Below are 22,464 nucleotides of genomic sequence, written 5' to 3' on the forward strand. Positions count from 1 at the left end.
AAATGACGGAGTTTGACTTCCAAGAGGAGGCCACAAACAACACCACAGCTTCTGCCTTGTGCTCTCTTGCATCATTTGTTTTGAGGGAAGCCAGCTGCCATGTCATGAAGATACTCAGGCAGCACTATGGAGGGGTCCGTGTGGCAAGGACCAGAGGCCTCCTGCCAACAGTCCACGTCACTTTGTCAGCCACATGGGGGAGCCACCTTGAAGCACTTCCTCCAGCCCCAGTCGAGCCTTCAAATGATCACAGCCCCAGCCAGCATCTTGACTGGCACCTCATGACACTGAGCCAGAACCACTTGGCTAGCTGCTTTCAGATTCCTGACCCACAGAAACCATGATATTGTACATATTTATTGTTGTTTTATATCACAACCTATGGTGTAATATATTTTGCAGCAAATAGATCACTCATGTGCCCTGCCAAGTATACCATCCTATCTGTCTCTACAAGAAACTGACTTTATCCCTAGTGGGAAACCTTGCCAGAGTGTCTTAAGTAAACAATCTTCTCCTTGCTAGAGTATCCATACCTCCTGATATTCATATCCCCTGCCTGGATAATCAGAGGCAGAAAGCCGCCATTCCGCTGCTCTTCTTCTATATCATCTTCAAGCACTGTAGCAAAGTAAACACACACACGTACACATGCATATACAAACATTCACACACACACACACACAGAGCTTTCTCTTAAACCTGAAAAATCACTCAAGCACTGGGAAGATGCATTTTTTTTTCCAGGAAGGACTGGATGCTCTGGATGTTTTAAGTACCATTTATGCATGCTGTCTCTGAATAGACAGATGGAGGGAGGTAGTGTGGGAGGGTACAGCTGACTACTGAGAATTGATAGATGTCTTTGTCCTCCTTTGCTAGTCATAAAATTCTGAGCTGTGTGAGGACCAGCAAGAGAAGAAAGCCACTACCACAGCATCCAAGCATTCATTTAAATATTTCAGAATGGAATTTTCCCCCTTTATTCATTTTTCCTCCTCCTGTTTGTCTCCCCAGGTGAGGAAGAGGGTCTTTAATAAAGCAAAAACAGAGAATCTGTGAGCATAATAGCATGTCTAAACTATGCTAGAGGCAGTCAAGATAGAGAGAGAAATATTTCCTTGTGTAGGTGTTCAACGCTGAAGAACGTGGAAGATATCAGGTGTAGATTAAATACCTGGAGCTCCTTGTCCTCCAGGGTGGGGGTCAGGAAGAATGCTCTGAGCCTAGAAGGCATGTAGCATTCTTCCAGGCTACAGGGGGCCATGAAGGCAGAAGCAAAGGGTAGAGAGAGCACTCAGAGTGGGGAATAAAACACAGCAGAGAAGAAAGAAATCAGGCAGGGAAAGAATTCTGGAATGTTCATCCAGAGTGGATCTGTATGGGCTGAAACATGACCTGGTGAGAAACAGTGTCTCCCCATCTTCTTAACTATGTGTTCATTTTTTTATTTCTGCTAAGGGCCTCTACCTGTCTGTCCTTCCAAGTGTTGAGTCACACCTGAAGGGTTACATGAGCAGTGAAATATTCTTGTCTCATGGCAAGTAGAACCATGGAGGTCCTTCTCTGGGAAGAGTCGGGGCTGATCATAACCACAGTTTGGGAAGGCAGTCTGGGGACACATTCTTGTGTCTCACTCTCACCTGCCCCTGGATGCCCTCCACAACCAGCTCCTGCTTCTCTGCTCATCTTCATTTATGCAACTTCTCTTGATGAGCTTATCCTCACCTATGATTTCACCCACCAGCTCTGATGGATAATAAATCTGGATTTCCAGCCCTGGCTTCTCATCCCTGATCTGCCCCTGCATGCAGCTGGGCAAGGACTTGCCTCCCTCTCTTAGTTGTCTGACCTTCACCTTACACTCAACATGCCCAACTTAGAATTCAACTCCACACAAAGACTTCTTTTCTCCATGACCTTATCCCTGTCATTCAGGGACCTTGGGATCATCTCGGTCTTCTCTTTGCTCAAGTCCTAAAACCATTCTGCCAGCGAGGCTTGAGGTCTTTCCCTTCAAACTATACCTTCATCAATCAATGACTACCCTGTGCTCACTGCCTCCACTCTATTCAAACCCATCATGACAAGCCTGGAACACCCTTTTTATTCCTTTGTCAGTTACTGCCATATTTCAAAGTCTGAAGCAAGTGCCCCATTTCGCCAAGCCTTATCTGACCCCTCAAGATCACATTTGTCTCCTTTCTGGAACTGCTATTCATTCTATTCAAAAAATAGTTATTGAGGATCTATTGTGTACAACGTGCGAGGTGCTGAGGACGCTAACAAATAATTAGTCTAGTAACCATCACACCAAGAATCACTTCTGTGTTTTTTCTCTCTTAAGAGTGTTTCTCCAACCAATTTCTTAAATAGCCAGGACTATGTCTTCAATGCCTTTGTGAAACCCACAGTGACAGACTATAGGGCACGTAACGTGTTCTTACCAAGTGCTTGTTGGTTATATGCAAGATGGGTAGCAGAATAAGACTAGAGATACATGTCAACTGCAATGTTTACCTAGATTGGAGAATTATCTTTGGTTAAGAAAAAAAAAAAAACACATCAAGAAATTAAAGAAACCTCACTGTATTGGAGTGGTGTTTTACATGTATAACCAACAATTCAATTTAACTTGGCAAATGATTTCATTCAGATTTTAAATATAGTGGTTAATAACCCATTTCCCAAATTCCTTAATCATGAACTGATAGGCACATATTAAGACTAAAGAACTAATATAAAAATGATTCATAGCACCTTAATAATTTGAACAGAGATATTTGAAATGTCCTAAGAGATTTTACAAGACAGAAATAGGAGCAAATTGAGAAGCACTGAACACAAATTCTTAGATAAAACCATTCTGTCCTATTAAGGACAAGGATATTGACAGGATCTAAACACATGAGGCAACCGGGCCATCCTCTCCGCAAAAGGATGTCTTGGAACCAGGGATAGAATGGGGCTCAGGTAATACCAATGGTGTACTTTCTAATTGTTCCCAAGAAAGAAACTTTTGTGAATCAGAAGTGGAGGAATATCATTTCTCCCAAATGTAAAAGTTTCTGGCACAAGGAAAAAATAGGGAGATAGTTCGCTCATCCAAACCTCAAATGGTATAGTTTTGATACTTCGTTCAGAGGATCTAGTATGGACCTCTACTTAGACATTCTGGTTCAAGGAACGTATGTCACTCTAGCCCAGAAGAGATCTTCACATGCTGAACAGAAGCTCAAGAATTCAGAGTCAAAAGTTAGTCCCAGGCACACATCTACTGTCAAATTTAATCTTTTAAACAATTTTGTACTCACCTGCCAGAATATGCTATCTATTGTGTTTCCAAGAAAACCATCGCGACCTTCTGAAGACACCAGTTTGGGGCCAAGAATTGTCATGAATTCATCAAAGTCCACTTGGCCGTCCCCTGGAAGGAGAAAATATAAATGTGAGTTGAAATGTTGTCGATAGAAAAAAAAAGGGGGGGCGCCTGGGTGGCTCAGTCGGTTAAGTGTCTGCCTTTGGCTCAGGTCATGATCCCAGGGTCCTAGGATCGAGCCCCACGTCAGGGTCCCTGCTCCGCGGGAAGCCCGCTTCTCCCTCTCCCACTCCCCCTGCTTGTGTTCCCTCTCTCGCTGTGTCTCTCTCTGTCAAATAAATAAATAAAATCTAAAAAAAAAAAAAAAGAAATGTTGTTGAAATTGACCTACTGCGCCCAATGAAATAAACATCACCACGCTTTTCTTCTTGCCGTGACCTCAATCAATGAAGAGCTGGTAGCATCACTGAAAACTGTCCAACATTCTTAAAATACCAAGGGAAACACAAGAAACTGGCAATATTAATCCATCCAATAGCATATAATCCTAATTGTTTGCCAGTATTTCCATATCTGAATGCCAAGCCAGCACCCCCCACTTAAATGGCCACCCTCACACCTCCTGCACCTTCTGGACCTCAAATTGCCTAGCTGTACACATGGTGGAAATTGCAGCTTCATCCCCATCTCTGCCTTCATCCTGTCACCCACACATATATTGAGACATCAAGTCTTTTACCTCTTCCATGTCTGTGCCTGCTCTATCTTCCTTGTCAATTCAATCACTAGTCCCTTGCCAAAGACTGTGGTGGGAAAATGTTTGCAAGAATTAATGTACCTAGTTATAATTACAACATTACTAGCGGAGTGGCTCTCTGCTCTCACACTCTCACCTCCACACTGTCTCCCATACAGTAGTTCACCGCCCCCCACAAAGCATAACTGATGATGCTTTATAAACGTCAGTGGCATCTTTGACCAAAAATAAGGAAACCACTCCAGGATGGCACTCAAGTCCCACTATCCCTTTCGCTGTCTTTTGCTCCCCACCTCTGCACAAAATGCCATGCTTTTTCTGAACTTCATAACTCTGTACATGCTGTTCCCTCCATCCAGGATGCCTTCCCTGACTTGTCTGCCTGACGAACATCATCTCGTTCTCTGAGATGGAACTTAAATATCATGTTCTCTTTTTGTTTCACTTTCTGACCCTCATCTCACTAGACAGAATTGTTTCCCCATCTACCTTCCTATGCATCTGTCATAGAACTTATCAGCCTGTATCTCAGTCACTGATCTGCATGCCTATTTCCCGCCTGCATTGTGAGCTCTGCAAGGTCAGGGACCCAGTCTGAAACTTCTCTGTATATTCTACACAATGGCAGGCACTCAGTATGTACTTACAGAATGAATGAATGATATCTCTTGCTTGTTTTTTCTTTGCTCAGCTCCACATCTTTCATGCTAGATCTGACCCTCACCAAAAGGTGAACTTGAGCCAACTCAGATAAAAACAGACCTTCCAGGTACTGTCCAAGCCTCCGTGACTCATCAGCGTGGCATTCTGCACCCTCAGAACTGCTCAAGAGGGCGTCTCCACCAAGAGCTCACCACACGTTAGCCCAGTTGGAGCACGCCCAGGTGTCTGCACGCAAGGTTGCCAAAGTCACACACATCAACCCACTCCCAGAGTGCAACTGCCTTCAAAGAGCCCTCGTTCAAAACCTATTTCAAACAGCTGAGCAGATGTCATCATCAAGATGCCAATAATTCAGAAAAAGAAGTCCAGAAACACACTGCAGTGTAGATTAAAAAAAAAACCCAAGGGGGAAGGGAGGAGTGACAAGTCAGTGAGAAAGGAAAGATTTAGCACCAAATGGGTGGGGCAATCACTGGGTTACTGGAAGACACTGGTTTACCCCTCCCCATTCAACAGGATAGAGGATCGAAAATTTCACCCTCAAAATAAATAAATTAATTAAATCCTACCTTCAGAATATTAATTAATCAATTAAATTCCATCCTCACTGGTCATCATGAGAAGGTTAATCAAGCAACAGTGAGGTACCATCTTACCTCTCAAATTAGCAAATACTTCTAGAAAGAATACTGCTCAGTGTTGGTAGAGATACAGAGAAGGGATAGGCTCTCTTACGCCTTCCTGGGACACTCACCCCGGATACTGGACTGACAGTATTTAAGATGCTGTAACGTGCTGATACCTTTTGCCCTAATAACTTCACTTTTTTCAGAAAAATACAAGGCAAGGAAACTATCTTAAATGCAGACTAATACATTTGCCCCAAAAGAGTCATCCAGTATTTGTGAAAGTGGGAAATTGGAAGCTGTAGGAAAAGGAAAAAGGCCCAGGCTTCCTGGCATTCACACTGAACTAGTTCCCTGTGGCTCCTAGTCTCCTACAGATGTACGCTTGTTAAACACCTGCGCTGACCCTCGGCTCACCCCGAATCACCCCCGCTCATCTGGTGCTAGATGGCCAAAACATCTCAGACTAGAATATGCATTCTCTATAGAAACAGTAACACCCTCAATGAGGTGAAAATGGATTCCTGGGAGACAAACAATCTTAGATATTACAATGGTTTGTGGCTCTCCTCGGGCCACAGAACATAAACAGAGGTACAGTATATCTGTGTTATGAAAATTTCATAGGGTAAGGCAACTAGGGAAACCAATGTCTTAAATAAAAGTTCCTGGTGGTGGGGTGGCTCTGAAAAAGGAGAAGGAGTTGGAGGAGGAGGAAGAGGAAGAGGAGGAGGAGGGAGGTCCAGAAACAGTGGACAAGAAGATGCCCTAAGTACTATGGATCCCCTTCTCCAGCCCTCCCTCTATAATGTTGTTCTATAAGCAGTGGGCATCATCCCAAATGTCTGTCACCCATGACAACATCTAACAGTTCACAAAGGCTAGGAAGCTCAAGGGCATGGATCACTTTCTATGAAGCCCTAATGAGACCTTAACTAAAATCTATCCACCAAGCTGGGTCACTCAAGCTCCTGGCCACAGTGTAGTGAGTACTGCTTTCTCTCACTTGGGAATCTAAGAGGGGGTGGTCCCTAGGATGTAGCAGAACCCCTGATTCTCAGAGCCAGGAGAACAGGGCTGTCTTTGAAGAGTCCACCTTCCAGGTAGGAGGAAAGAGACCACCCACCTCTCTGAACCCCCCCCCCCCCCAGGGAGCTGGGAGCGAATCCATGTAGAACTGATGTATTTCAAGGGTCCAAACTGAGCTGCTGTCAAAGTCATCAGGGAGTGTTCACAGATGCTGCCCTTGGCTGAGAACACCAAACCCAAAGCCGACAAGCAGAAATGATGGCCCCCGTGAGGGGAGCAGCCCGTTCACTGCTCAAATCCTTGGCCAGAGAGAAAGTTCTGGGCAGGAGGTGCTCAGGGCCCTGTGGGCAGTGCCAACTGCAGTCAGTGCAAGGGTACAGGTGTCTGGGCACAGACTTGGAGGAGAGGTCCAGGTCGTGTGAGAATTCGCTTCTTACTATTTCACAGAGGACATATGGAGCCTCAGGTTTTTTGTGAGCAAAATATGATCCCCCTTCCTTTTTTTTTTTTTGCTGTTATGGAGCAAAGGGACATAGATTCCTGCAGGCCCACAACTGCAGAAATAGTCCAGGTGGGGCCCCCACACTTCTCTTGGGATTTTCTCAGCTTTGGCTCCTGAATATATGTGTACGTAGAACATTTTCTGCAGGCTTCCTGTAAATGAAGACTCATCCTAATTCATAGCTCAACCTCAGTCCAACCGGTAGTAAAAGGTTCTATTCAGATTTAGACTAGAAAACAGATCTCTTCAGGAGATCCTCATGTGACAGAAAAACAGAACTGGAAACACCCCATAAGCTATCTATGCTGCTCCCAGAAGTGTGGCCCCCAAGTCCCCACCCCCTCACTCCAACCATCCCAGGAGAAATGAGACAAATAGAATCTCAGAGGGAGGTTTTTCATTAAGTCCCTTATATGAAAACCATTCCCAGGCAGAAGCAAGGTCTAAAAAGTCTGATGATGATCAAAATATCTACCTTTGAACATGCACAATGTGCTGTGCATTGCTTACAGAAACATCCATACATGAGTTCACCGAAGCCTTCCAGCAGCCCATTTTACAGATGGGGAAACTGAGGCATAGAGAGGCTCTGTAGCTTGCAGAAACTCACACAGGGAGCCGAGCTGGGATTCCACCCTGGGAGTGGACTGCTGTGTGTGCACTTGAATAAACTGTGGGCAGACACCCGGGCCTTCTCTGGGGAAAGAGGGTCATAGCTGGGCTCTGTCTGGAACACTCTTTCCCCTGACCCCAGCATTGCCTGGCCTGGAGTGCTACGGCTGCCTGGGATATAGTGGCAAAGTGAAATCTAAATTGCTCCCTCTGGTCTAGCTGTTGGGTCTCAGGTCAACCATTAGAGGTCTTTCTTAATCATTAAAAAGAGTCACAATAAGTAATCAGAAGGATTATATTTAACACGGGCTGTATACCAGACTCTGAGCTCAGGGCTTTGCATTTATCATCTTGTCTGATTCTATCCCAGCACTATGAACAGATTCTCCTCTTCCACACTTTACCTGTAAGAAAACATAGGTGGGAAGGGGTTAAAAGTAACTAGATTGTGGCCACACAGCTAATATGTGCCGGCCAAGAGACTCAGCTTGGGACCTCTGAGACTAGCCTCCACGTTGTCCCAGCTCCCCTGTGCATAAGAGATTCCAGCATAAATCCCAGCATAGGCTCGTATCTGTCTACAAACTCTGAGAGTACAATATGTCTTCCTATCTGGCCACTTAGGAAGGAATTTAGTGGGAAATTGGGTGAGATGGCCTTCAGGGGCTTTAATACAAATGACCATTGCCTAAAAGCCATTTCTTCCCCAAACTGCCATTCTGCCTGCAGTAGGGGTCTCGGTGATCCTCCTTGGATGGTCAGTTCCCAGAGGACCCAGGCCTCTCACATACAGCCCTCCAGGCATCCAAAACCCCTTCCACTTAAAAGAATTGCTCTAATAAACAAGGCCTGTCCAGGCCTGCACGGTGACATCAGACTGCCCTTCTGGATTCTCATGCCCTCAGGGACAAAGGTGAGCAGCTTCCCAGACCCGCTGTGTTTCACAGAATGTAGCAGACTCTGAATGCAAAACTCCATTTGGTTAAGTTGTTTTACGAATCTCGAGCAAGCAAGCCGGCGCAGCATGGGAGGGTGGCATTCACTCCTACCCGGCCTCATCCTCCCTCCTCAAGCTTCCAAATATCATGATCCACCTAGCAAGAAGTGCAGGAAGCTAACCTGCTAAGGACTGTGTCTTGTTGCTTCCCATGGAAGTCAAACGAATGCACTTGAGCTAGGGTAGAAAGCTGTGGGAGGGCCAGGAGTACACAACATGCATTAGGACCAACCAGCTGAAACATACACAATGAGGTGAAATAATAATAAAAATAATAAATAAAGACCCCTGGCTTTCTGGTGGTCTCTCTCTCCACTGGGATGCTATCAGCCCTCATTGGTCCTCAAAGCAACCCCAAGCCAACTGCTCCTTAGCCTCTGTGGTAGGCATTCCTGCCAGTGCACCCCAGCTGTCTCTGCTTGGCTACCCTAATCAGGCAGCAGCTCCAGCTCCAGCCCAGGCCTTGTAGGTGTTTCATATGTGGCCCAAACACCAGCCCCTATATTCTTTAAACTCAAGCAAACACAGGTCAATCTCTATAAATGGCTCTCTGGAAACATCTTTTGCTCAAACTGAATGAGAAACACCTCTGCCCCACTCCAGGAAGGTTAGTGAAAGCTCGGAGCCCACCACCAACTCTCTCTAGTGAAATTCTTTTGCCTAATGCTTCAAACTCAACCTCTTATAAAGTGTTAGGGACTGAACGGTATCCCCTCCAAAACTTGTATGTTGTAGCCCTAACGCCCAATAGGACTGTATTTGGAGATAGGGCCTTTAAGGAGGTAACTAAGGTTAAATGAGGTCATAAAGGTGGGCCCTGACCCAATGGGACTGGTATCCTTACAAGAAGAGGAAGAGGTACCAGAACAGACTGCACAGGGGAAAGGCCATGTGAAGACACAGCAGGAAGGCAGCCAGCTGTCTACAAGACAAGCACAGGGTTCCCACCAGAAACCCATCCTGCCAAGCACCTTGATCTCGATCACCTTAGAACTAAGAGAAATAAGCTTCTGTTCTTTAAGCCCCCTGGTCTGTGGTATTTTGTCCCAGCAGCCTGAGCTAACACATAAAGAACAGTGGGCTCTTGGGAAACTCGGCACTCACAGTATCGTTCCTGTGTTTAGGGCTTAAAATGGAAACATAAGAGCACCTTTTTGATATCTTACCCTCTACATAAGAGGAAGGAGGAGAAGGGAACTGGAAAGGAAGTGTCTGAGAGCAGAACCAAGAGAGAGGGGGACCTGGAAATCAAGGGAGACGTTCAATAAGGGGCAGGTAGTTAGTCTCCAGGGATGTGAAATGCCACAGAGGGTCATGTAGGGTGACTGCTGAGAAAGGGACATTGTATGGCTCATTACTGGACCTGGGGTGGTGGTGGCAAAACCTGACAACAGCATTTGAATTTTTACATAGAAGGGGCTCAGAAGCAGCAACCTGCTTGGAAGGGGGGACATATACTGGAGATCTCAAGACCCACCCCCAAGTTCAATGGCTTGCTAAGAGGACTCCAAGGACAGCATATAGTTTTACTCTTGACTATGATTTATTACTGCAAAAGAATATAAAGCACAATCATCAGGAAGGAAAGATGCATGGGGTGAGGTCTGGAGGAAAGCAGGAACAAGCTTCCAGAATCCTCTCCCAGTGAAGTCAACAGGACATGCTCATTAACTCCCCTAGCATTTAGTAGTGGCAACATGTATGAAATCCTATCTACTGGGAAAGTTCCTTGGAGTCCCAGTGTTCAAGGATTTTACCAGGGGGCTGATCATGTAGGCACTCTATGTCTGCATGTATGAACATTCAAGACTCCCAGAAGGAAAGCAGGTGTTCAGCATAAACTATATTGTATATATAAACAGTTTGGGCACAGTGAGCCACTCTTGATCTATTCTAGGTATGATGGAATCCCTCCCCAGATCCAATTTCCCGGATACTACCCAAGGGTTAACCTTGCAAGCAGGTCTTTCTAAGGATAGCCTGCCATGTTAGCCCTTTTCTGCACTCATAAGTTCTTGAGTCATTGAGCCAAAGCCACAGAAATTTATCGAAATCAACTTTTCCACCTTGAGTAGGAAAAGATGCTGGCTTCTCATGATTCAGAGGTCCTAACATAGATATTGCATCTGCTGGTGACACAGGTAGGGCCTTCCTAGATCTGAGATGCTTAACTGTGCTGCACCATGGCTTGGCCATTATTTTGACAGGACTAGCACTGTCTCTTCATTCACTGCTTCTATTCATGGAATTTTATATCTATCAAGCTCTCCTAGTTCCTTTTTTTTTTTAAGATAGATAGATAGATGATAGATTTATTTGTTTGTTTGTTTGTTTGTTTATTTATGAGAGAGAAAGAGAGAGCCTGAGCAGGGGGAAGGAGCAGAGGGACAGAAGCAGACTCCCCACTGAGCAGGGAGCCCAATGTGGGGCTGGATCCCAGGACCCCAAGATCATGACCTGAGCCAAAAGCAGATGCTTAACTGACTGAGCCACCCAAGCACACCTCCTAGTTCCTGAACCATCCCATCCTCACCCCATTGGTAAAAGCAGAACTGAGGCCCAGACAACCCAGAGCAGTGTGCCTGCCTCCAGCAACTCAGCATCTGGAAAGCCAGTTTCCCATAGGAGCTGAACCCCAAGCACAGGGTTTTTACATATATTAGATAATATAGGGAAATGAAAATAGAAAAAGATGCTTTCATTTACACTTTACATTAGAATGGGAAATATCAATTGACCACAGCAGAATAAGAAAGTCAAGGGTGTGAACTTAGAGGACATCACCACTGTCCTCCTGGAAATCTGTGTTCAGGTGGCAAGAGAGACAAGGAATCACAAGTGTGTGTCTGCTATGGAAAAGGAAGTTCTGCAGAAGTAAAAAGAAGAGAAATTTGATATGATCTAGGACGGTGGTCTCCATGGTGAGAGCAAAGCAAAGGATGTTCAAGAACATCTGTGGGGCCAGAAAAAATATCACATGCTCCATCCATATCTATTTGTATTCTTTCTAACTTCTGGTTTTTTGGGGGTGTGTGTTATAAAGTCTAAAATATATTAGTGGAGTAGTGCCTCCATACAGTATGATAAACAAACAAGAAAGGGCAGGGTGCACACACTGGAAAGGGCAGAAAAGAGAGGTCATTGTGTACTGGGAAAGCCAAAACCTGCACATTATAAACTTTCTACTTAATGCACTTCTACTTAGTACACTCCTCTGTGTGTTACTCAAAAGTAGCGTAAGTAGAAAAATAGGAAAGAAAACATTCAAACAAAAATTTAGAAAATAAGTTAGACATAAAGATAATGGACTAAGATATAGTAAAATTGGAGTGAGGGCAGAATTAATTAATCAGAAAATACACATATACATACATATGGTAACCAGCGTATAAAAAAGAAAGGAGCAAATTCCTTGGGAAAAACTATAAAACACATAAATTACTGGCATATCAAATCTAGAAAAATTCAAATAAAATTACAACTGAGAAAAGATATGTAGCAACAAATACAGAAGAAATAAAAATTACGAAATACTTTGTATAAAGCTAATACATTTTTAAAAGAAACTTTTTTGTGAAACTAGTGCTTTTGTTGTTTTTATTTGAATTCCAGTTAATTAACATACAGTGTAATATTAGCTTCAGATGTACAATGTAGTGATTCAACATTTCCATACATCACCCGGTGCTCATCATGACAAGTGCACTCCTTAAGCCCCATTACCTATTTCACCCATCCCTCCACCCACCTCCGCCCTGGTAACCATCAGTTTGTGCTCTATACTTAAGAGTCTGTTTCCTGGTTTCTCTCTCTTTTCCCTTTGCTCATTTGTTTTGTTTCTTAAATTCCATATGAGTGAAATTATATGGTATTTGTCTTTCTCTGACTGACTTCTTTTGCTTAGCATAATAATCTCTAGCTCCATCCATGTCATTGCAAATGGCAAGATTTCATTCTTTTTTATGGCTGAGTAATATTCCAGTGTGTGTGTGTGTGTGTGTGTGTGTGTGTGTGTGTGTGTGTGTGTGTGTAAATATATAGCTCCCACATCTTCCTTATCTATTTATTAGTTGATGGACACTTGGGCTGTTTCCATAGTTTGGCTATTGTAGATAATGCTGCTATGAACGTTGCGGAGCATGTACCCCCCTTTGAATTAGTATTTGTGTTCTTTGGGTAAGTATCTAGCACTGCAATTGCTGGATCACAAGGAAGTTCTATTTTTTAAATTTTTGAGGAACCTCTAAACTGTTTTCCAGAGTGGCTGCACCAGTTTGCATTCCCACTAACAGTGCAAGAGGGTTCTCCTTTCTCTGCATCATTGCCAACACCTGTTGTTCCCTGTGTTGTTGACTTTAGCCATTCTGACAGGTGTGATGTGATATCTCACTGTAGTTTTGATTTGCATTTCCCTGAGCATCAATGATGTTGAGCATCTTTTCATGTGTCTGTTGGCCATCTGTATGCCTTCTTTAGAAAAATGTCTATTCATGTTTTCTGCCCATTTTTTAATTGGATTATTCATTTTGGGGGGGTGTTGAGTTGTATAAGTTCTTTGTATATTTTGTATACCAACCCCTTATCAGATATGTCATTTGCAAATATCTTCTCCCATTCTGTAGGTTGCCTTTTACTTTTGTTGACTGTTTCCTTCACTGTGCAGAAGCTTTTTATTTTGATGTAGTCCCAATAGTTTATTTTTGCTTCTGTTTCCCTTCCCTCAGGAGGTTATCTAGAAAGAAGTTTCTAAGGCTGATGTCAAAGAAGTTACTACCTGTGTTCTCTTCTAGGATTTTGATGGTTTCCTGTCTCACATTTAGGTCTTTATCCATTTTGAATTTATTTTTATGTATGGTTTAAGAAAGTGGTCCAGTTTCATACTTCACGTTGCTGTCCAGTTTTCCCAACAGCATTTTTAAAAAGATTTTATTTATTTGAGAGAGAGAAGCAGGGGGTAGGGAAAGGGAAAGAATCTCCAGCAGACTCCGAGCTGAGCACAGAGTCTGATGAGGGGCTCGATCTCACAACCCTGAGATCATGACCTGACCCAAAACCAAGACTTGGAGGCTTAAGCAACTGAGCCATCCAGGCGACTCCCCCGCAACACCATTTTTTGAAAAGATTATTTTTCCCATTGGATATTCTTTCCTGCTTTGTGGAAGATTAATTGCCCATATAGTTGTGGGTTTATTTCTGGGTTTTCTATTCTGTTCTATTTTTTTTTTTTTAATGTTTTATTTATTCATGAGAGTGAGAGAGAGAGAGGCAGAGGGAGAAGCAGGCTTCCCGCCTAGCAGGGAACCCCATGCGGGACTCGATCCCAGAACCCTGGGATCATGACCCGAGCCGAAGGCAGATGCTTAACCATCTGAGCCACCCAGGTGCCCCTCTATTCTGTTCTATTGATCTATGTGTCTGTTTTTGAGCCAGTACCATCCTGATTTTACTGTTTTGATCACTACAGTTTTATAATATAACGTGGGAGTCTTGAATTGTGAGGCCTCCAGCTTTGCTTTGCTTTTTCAAGGTTGCTTTGGCTATTCGGGGTCTTTTGTGGTTCCATGCAAATTTTAGGATTGTGTGTTCTAGCTCCACGAAAAATGCTGTTGGTGTTTTGACAGGGATTGCATTAAATGTGTAGATTGCTTTGGGTAGTATAGACATTGTAACAATATTTGTTCTTCCACTCCATCAGCATGGGATGTCTTTCCATTTCTTGTGTCGTCTTCAATTTCTTTCATCAGTGCTTTATAGTTTTCAGAGTACAGGTCTTTCATCTCTTTGGTTAGGTTTATTCCTAGGTATCTTATTGTTTTTGGTGCAATTGTAAATGGAAATGATTCTTTAATTTCTCTTTCTGCTGCTTCATTATTGGTGTATAGAAACGCAACAGATTTCAGGTGCCTGGGTGGCTCAGTCGATTAAGCGTCTGACTTCGGATCAGGTCATGATCTCAGTGTTCTGGGATGGAGCCCCAAGTCAGGCTCCTCACTCAGTGGGGAGTCTGCTTGTGTCCCTCTCCCTTTGCCCCTCGTTCATGGGCATCTTCTCTCTCTCTCTCTTAAAAAAATAAAAAAATCTTAAAAAAAAAAGAAATGCAACAGATTTCTGTACATTGATTTCAAATCCTACAACTTTACTGAATTCATTTATCAATTCTAGCAGTTTTTTGGCGGAGTCTTTCAGGTGTGAAGCTAGTGCTTTTTATAAAAAAGGGGTAATTTCTCAGTACTGATTTAAGTAAAGATTGAAAAGAAATGGACTGAGATTTAAAGAATTATAAAGTAATCCTAATGAAATACCTGAAAAGCTTCTCAAATAGGGATAATTGCATTCGTTTTTTCATGTTGTTGAGAAATAATATTCCTCATGTCATATAAACTGTTCCAGGATAAAGCAGAAGAGGAAAAGTCAATGTAACTCTGATACCAAAATACACAAAAGGAAAACAACTGACAAACTTCCCTTATGGATACATATAAAAATCCTGAAGCCAGAACTAGAAAATCTAATTTAAAATATACCAAAAGCACAGCTTACCATAGTCAGGTATAGATTATTCCAGGACTTGAGTACAATTTAATATTAGGGAAATCAATTAATATGATAAATCAAATCAATAGATATAACTTTTAAAAGTGCTGATCTCTATGGATCTGAGTAAAATACAATATTCATTTAGGACTTTTTAAGCCGGGCAAAGAATAATTCTTCCTTAAAAGAGTAAGAGTGACCTATCTTAAGACAACAGCAGACATCCTCACACATGGAAAGAATTCCCATTCAGATAAGCAAGGGCCCGGCATGCTCTCTATCATTTTTATTCTAATTGTTCCCAATATGCTGGCCAACAATACGACATGCAATAGAAGTAAAAAATACGACCACAGGAATGGGGAAAACAAGATGATCACCACTCGGAGGGCAGTGTGATTGTCTAGAAAAAACACACAACTGTTATTCTGGGGAATGTAGTAACAGCAGCGAAGTACAGACAAACACTTAGAAAATCAATAGTTTTCCTGTTGGCAGCAATCACCATTTAGGTCTTTTACCAGAACAGAAGAGCCAAGGGACTTCTGGAGAAGACAGCTTCAGTCATTGTCCCCCCAACCTCCTGGCAAGTCCCCTCTGCTGTGCGCACAGACTTGGGCAGGTGGGGGCGCCCAGAGGGAAGGTAGAAGGCAGGTGGAAGGAGGGTTGAGAGGGTCTGCCTGCTTCACCTGTGAAACCTCTGGGGAAAGGGCCACACCTGTTCATGGCACAGGTTGGTGGGTGGTTCCTGACCCCACTGACTCCCAAACACTTGGGGAAAATCTACTCTGTGGGCTGGGATCTCCCTGCTCTCGGGTGGGGGAGCTCCCCCCAGAGAGGGGCTTCCACTGGAACCTCAGTGGAAGACAGGCACCTGTTCTCTGCTCAGCCACAAGATAGAAATCGGGGGGGCCCCCCCTACCTGTGCGTTTCCCACTGCCCAAGAGGACATTCGTGGAGAAGGAGGGCAGAAACCTATAGGCAGACCAAGAAATTGCAGCTCATTTCAGGGAGGTGTGGTGACAAGAGGGAGGGGACCCAACAGCGTTTGGGGCCCTTGGCTCCCCCTGAACTGCCACGGGAGGAGGAAGAATTTAACAGGAGAAAGAAAACAGAAAGGAAGGAAATCTGAGCTCTCAAAGAGTGAAATCAGAAGACACAAGGGCTCTCAGGGACTAAAAAGCTGAATTTCCACAGACGCAGATGCACAGACACACTGAATTGTGGGTGGTAAGTGTGGAGCGCTGAGGAGCAGCCTGGGGCTGGAGGCACTTCACCTGAGGAGGACGGGGAATCCAAAGAACAGAACAGATGAGCGCCTGGGATTACATGAAGGACCTCGCTTAACCGTCAAGGCGCACTTACAAGATGGGTCATATTATTTCACGACTTCAATCAGCAAGCAGGAAGCAGGAGAGGTGATGATGCCCTGTGAGCACTGGCCAGTCCTGAGCGGGCCAGGGTCTGAAGGCTGGCTGTCTGATTTTAATCACAAAGCCAGCCATGGTTAACCAGCGGTAATGAAGCAAGTAACAGAGCAAATGACCGTTATCCAAAGAGAAAAATCTCTCTAATCACACAGAAAGGACAAAATGACCAGGAATAAACTTGGAAGTGATATTTAGGACTCATATGAAGAAACCTATACAACTTTAGAGAGATATTTAAAAAGCTTTTCCGGGTCAACTGGCAGGCTCAGTCGGAAGGGCTTTCGACTCTTGATCTTGGTGTTGTGGGTTCAAGCCCTATGTTGGGTGTAGAGGTAGCTTAAGTAAATAAATATAAAAAACAAACAAACTTTTTTTAAAAAGCCTTTACAGAAAAGGGCATAAAATACTATCCTTCTTGATGGAAAGATTACTGTAATGATGTTAATTCGTCCTAAATTAATTTAGATGTTTCATGCAATTTTAATAAAAATCCCTATGGAATTTTTTGGGGAAGTTTCCCAATGACTCATTAGGTCATCTGGAAGAATGAACAGGCCAAGAAAAGCTTCAAAAATAATTAAGAACGGTAATGCCATATCTAATAATAAAATGTATTACAGAACTATAATAATGAAAAAAAGTACTGATGTAAGAATGGACAGGAGATAAAACAGGACTGTCCAGAATTAAGTTCTGGTAAATACAAATAATAAATAGAAACAACTGAGTAGAAAAAAGGTTTCCTTATCAAATGGTGTTGGAAAGAGAAGCATTTGGAAAGAAAAACCAATTTTGCTCCTCATTTCATATTTTACTGTAAAACACAAAAGATATACATTAGAATACTTAGGTAAATAGGAAAAAACTTTTCTAAGCTGAAAATCAATAAAAGAAAAGCAGAGAAGTAAAGATCCATAAAGCTGCCAACATATCCTGTATGTTAAAGACGTCAGAGACTAAATTAAATATTTAGCAATAAACTAGGGAAACTGTACGCAATGAAGATGGGAACGGGGTAATACTCTTCAAATACAAAGGAACTCATTAAGGCATAAATGCTAAAGGATGGGAACAGATAATTCACAAAGGAAAAATACAAATGTTAAACATGTGGAAAATATTTGACTTCAATAGTATGAAAATAAATGCAAATTAAAGCAATAATGAGATAGCATTTCCCACATCCCCAGGATGCAAAGATTGTATTTTTAAGTGAGAAGACTGAGTGCACGGTTTGCTGGGACTTCACGTTCACATTGATGGGAACAGATGTTGGCACGGCCTTTCTGGATACTAATTTGGCAATACCATTGAGATAAAAGGTTCCTTTTTAATATTATTTTCCTTTGATTCAGTAATTCCTTTTCTGGACTCTGTCCTAAGGACTTCATCGGAAATTTGGAGAGAAAACCCTGTACCATATTGTTTGCCATGGCATTATTTGTAACGGTGAAAAATGGAAAAGAACACAGAATATAAATATGCAATTAAAAATCAACCTACCACCCAGAGATAACATTGCAGTATTTTCTTCTAAGCAAATAAATAAAATCATTGAAGTAATATTTTCCTGTCCGTTCTATGGTGAACATTTCCCATGTTATTAAAAATCTTTAAAACATAATTGGTCACCTAACACTCTACAGAGAGCTATAGTTTTCTCATCAGTCCCCTGTTTTTGGAAGATCTGATTGCTTCTATAACAGCATGTCATATGATTGTAAGAAAACAGTAAGTTATTTCTCTTTTTTAATGGGGTAAGTGTCCATATGAAATAGTTCTTCAGGGTTCATGGCTCTGCTGGACCAAGAGTATCATTGAATCTTGAGGACATCCTCTGTGGAACATGTACTCCAGCTTTCCAAATTGTACAGAAGTAAGAGGCTGCTTGGCACCAACCCATCTTATATAGAACGTTTTACACCACCACCCATATCATTTCACACGAAATTAGAATTGTATAGAAAATTGCCCTTCTGAGGCCCTAACGCCATAACACATATTAAGAAAAAAAATCACAACATATTGAATATCTATATATGCTACACATCTCACCCCAGTGAGTCCCTGGATGATGATAAGTTCAACGGTTCTACCTCCAGTAATTATTAGCTCAGTTGAGCGCAAAGTAGGAATAAATACTGTGTGCTAGCTGCTGGGGCTGATGAAGGCTGCGGCCGCCGGAAATCTTGAGAGCACATCCACGGGTGTATCTGTAACACCGTGTCCACACACTGGGCAGAAGGCCAAGGGGTTAGGGATTTGAAAGATGACTTCTGCACTGAAATTGTTGAAAATCACCAAATTCCCTAGGGGGGGAAAATGCATTGTACCGTGTAGATGACAGGCGCTGGGCACACTGAGAAACGCTGGAACGCAAGGGCCAGTGAGGTACAAAAGCTCCACCATTCTGCATGAAACAAACAGAAGTTGAAAACAAACCACCACTGGAACTGTCTGGCTTTAAAACCTGGCTGTCAGGGGCACCTGGGTGGCTCAGTTGGTTAAGTGTCTGCCTTTGGCTCAGGTCATGATCCCAGGGTCCCGGGATCGAGTCCCGCATCAGGCTCCCTGCTCCGCAGGAAGCCTGCTTCTCCCTCTCCCACTCCCCCTGCTTGTGTTCTCTCTCTGGCTGTCTCTCTCTCTGTCAAATAAATAAGATCTTTTAAAAAAAAAACACCTGGCTGTCAACAGGGGCGAATATAATCACTTTTACATGTTTTCATTTCATTGAAGATTCAAGGTTTTCAATGTGGACTTAGACCTAAATGCTACGCTTCCTGGATTGTGAATATCCAATTTCATTTATATTTTTAAATGGAGACTTTAGGAGTGTATGAAACAGCTAAAAAAAAAAAAAGAAAGAAAGAAAAATTCGAGGATATACAAGACATGCAGAATTTCTCTCTTTTAAATGGTCTCTTAAAAAAATCTTTATCAAGGAAAATGAAGGAACCACTAAGGAGTGCCATCCAACCTATGGACTGCAGGGTCTTTCTCTGTTCCTTTCTTCCCAAGAACTAGACCTCCCACCCTAGGTCAAGAGGGACAACTTCCTTCTGACACTAACCCTGTCTCTTCCTTAGCAATGCTGCTGCAGGGATGATGTATAAGAGCAATGCCAAAGAAATATGTACAGACCGAACCAAAAATCCTGACATGACTAGTACTTAGGGAGCTCCCTAAGGATTCCGGCATTGACGGAAGCTTCCTGAAAGGAAAAATCCAGTAAAATCAGGATGTTAAGTTAAATTTAAAGGAAACAGATTGGAAATTAGTTTACTTTGAAATCTGATTATAAGAAAACAAATTGAATTGTAATAGATTTCACAGCTTAGCTATCAAGATTGAGAAGGCTGTCAATCACGGACCCAGGTGTTCATAGGGTACAGACCCTGAAAGACTCATAACAGCTGATATCCCTATTTCTGGGGGGGGTCCTGTGGCATTTGCTCAGTATTTTAGAGACACCCGATTTCTCCATAGCTCACGTATAGTGACTGAATTTATGATATGACATTCAATTAACCACTTAGGCTGAAGAAAACTTCTGTGAAAATTTTCCAAGAGTTTCTGGTTATGGGTAGATGGAACAACATTCCACCCTATCTCTTGCACCGAATGTGGCTATGAAACCCAGACAGGAAGTGTGGAGCAGCTCTGTAAAGATTCTGCGAAAACACATTAGGAGGGGAATTGGGGAAGACGACCTGAATCTGAAGTGCGACCATACCAGCAAAGAGTTTCCTATATTTTTCCTCTGGTGTTCTCAAGCTAGAAGCAATGCAGTGTGCAGCCTGGAAGTGGGCATTGGTGTGGACAGCAGCAGCTCCAGGAAACCCTCTAATTCTGACTTCCGGGTGGGAAAGGGGTCTGCCAATGCTGAGAGAGAGTGAGGGAAATACTTAGTGTGTTTTTCTTTTTTTTTTCATTTCTTCAGTCCCTCAGGCCCAATACACAGTAACCTGTAGGCGCTGAGAAGCTCTGAGGGAGAAGAACCTCCCCTCTGATCAGAGGCGCCTTTGTCTCAGGAATGGGGGGAGCCCCTGATGCTTTTTTTCTTTCTTTTCTCCTGTCATTTGGACCAAGAAGCTGGCATAGCCATGGAAATTGTGTAGCAGAATGGGACAAATAGAGCCCCATATTTCTGGCTGTAGGGATAAAAAAGACAAGAACTGGAAAGGATCGGGAAGATCTGGGAGAGTGAAGAGCTTGGCAAAGTTACCCCATAATATTGTTTATGAAATCCTGGGCTCGCCCACAAGCTGCTCATGCAGCTGACCTTAAAGAGCACCCCATAGACTTTGAACAGGAAGACAGGACTGACCGCCACTCAGGTCCCAGGATGGCCAGTGAGTGGTACACAAGCAGAATAGAGCTGAACTGCAAAGCAAAGGATTTGAAAACTGAACAGACATTGGCACCACGACCCAAAGAAAGCTGGTCAGAATTCGTGGCTTAAGCCCAACCAAACCAACTGCCTGCTTAAACAAGAGTATCAACATTCTCCACAGGATTTTTAAAAGGCTGGGAGTCTCATAACATAATATTCAAAATGTCCAGAGTATCATACAAAATTGTTCAGCATATGAAGAACCAGGAAAGTCTCAACCTACATTAGAAAACACAATTACAGATGCCAATGACACATGTGTTAGAATTATCAGGGGGGTTGGGGAAGAGCTTTAACCAAACCACTAAAGAGATAGTGCAGTGAGTGAGGGCAAATGCTCTTGAGAACAATGTAAAGACAGAATGTTTCAACAAAGAAATAGATGATATAAATAAGAATCTAACTGATACAAATGTAGTGATCTGAAGGGGCACGTGCACCCCAATGTTTATAGCAGCAATGTCCACAATAGCCAAACTATGGAAAGAGCCTAGATGTCCATCGACAGATGAATGGATAAAGAAGATGTGGTATATATATACAATGGAATATTAGGCAGCCGTCAAAAAAATGAAATCTTGCCATTTGCAATGACGTGGATGGAACTAGAGGGTATTATGCTAAGCAAAATAAGTCAATCAGAGAAAGACAATTATCATATGATCTCACTGATATGTGGAATTTGAGAAACAAGGCAGAGGATCATAGGGGAAGAGAGGAAAAAATGAAACGAGATGAAACCAGAGAGGGAGACAAACCATAAGAGACTCTTAAACTCAGGAAGAAAACAGGGTTGCTGGAGTGGAGGGGGTGGGAGTTTGGGGTGGCTGGGTGATGGACATAGGGGAGGGTATGTGCTATGGTGAGCGCTGTGAATTGTGTAAGACTGATGAATCACAGACCTGTACCCCTGAGAAAAATAACACATTATATGTTAACTAAAAAAAATTCTAGTCATTCATAAAATAAACACTGTATTCATTGAAAAAAATAGATAAAACTGTAAAAAAAAAAAGAGCTAATGACAACAAGATCTCTAGAGATAAGCTCAATTACAAAATGAGAATGGGAGAAGAGTTAGTGAACTTGTACACAGATCAATAAAAATCATGACTCCTTCCCCTCTCCTCTACTGTGATTAATGTCCATTCTATCAGAGTCCCAAAAGGAGATGAGAAAAGCTACAGAGAGGGTGCCTGGGTGGCTCAGTCAGCTAAGTGTCCAGTTCTTCGTTTCGACTCAGGTCATGTTCGGAGCCCTGCAGCAGCTCCATGCTCAGTGCGGAGTCTGCTTGAGATTCTTTTCCCCTCCCTCTGCTTCTCCCCTCACCCACACTCTCTCTCATGTGCTCTCTCTTTCTCTAAAATAAATAAATAGAATCTTTAAAAAAAAAAAAAAAAAGAGGCTACAGAGAATGACTGAAAATTTCCCGACTTTGTTGACAGAAACAAACAACCAGGTTCAAGAAATTCAGTGAATCCCAAATAGAACAAATCTCAAAAAAAAAAAAAAAAAAAAAAAAAAAGCCCAGATACACCATAATCAAATTTCTGATGAGTAAAGACAAAGAAAAAAATCCAGAAAGCAGCCAAAGGAAAAGGA

The 22,464-nt window shown here is 42.8% G+C and overlaps 1 protein-coding gene across 3 annotated transcripts in view; it reads right to left on the minus strand.

Annotated features, from left to right (window-relative positions):
* The window catches only part of CALN1 (calneuron 1), a 418,542-nt gene that overhangs the window by 181,035 nt on the left and 215,043 nt on the right, over positions 1 to 22,464 (minus strand). For all 3 annotated transcript variants that reach the window (XM_078074520.1, XM_078074519.1, XM_078074517.1), the window contains exon 4: positions 3,315 to 3,427. In XM_078074520.1, the coding sequence (XP_077930646.1) occupies positions 3,315 to 3,427 (113 nt within the window). The remainder of the gene's footprint in view (positions 1 to 3,314; positions 3,428 to 22,464) is intronic.

This window comes from Halichoerus grypus, chromosome 6, assembly GCF_964656455.1.
Source record: "Halichoerus grypus chromosome 6, mHalGry1.hap1.1, whole genome shotgun sequence".
Classification (NCBI taxonomy): domain Eukaryota; kingdom Metazoa; phylum Chordata; class Mammalia; order Carnivora; family Phocidae; genus Halichoerus; species Halichoerus grypus.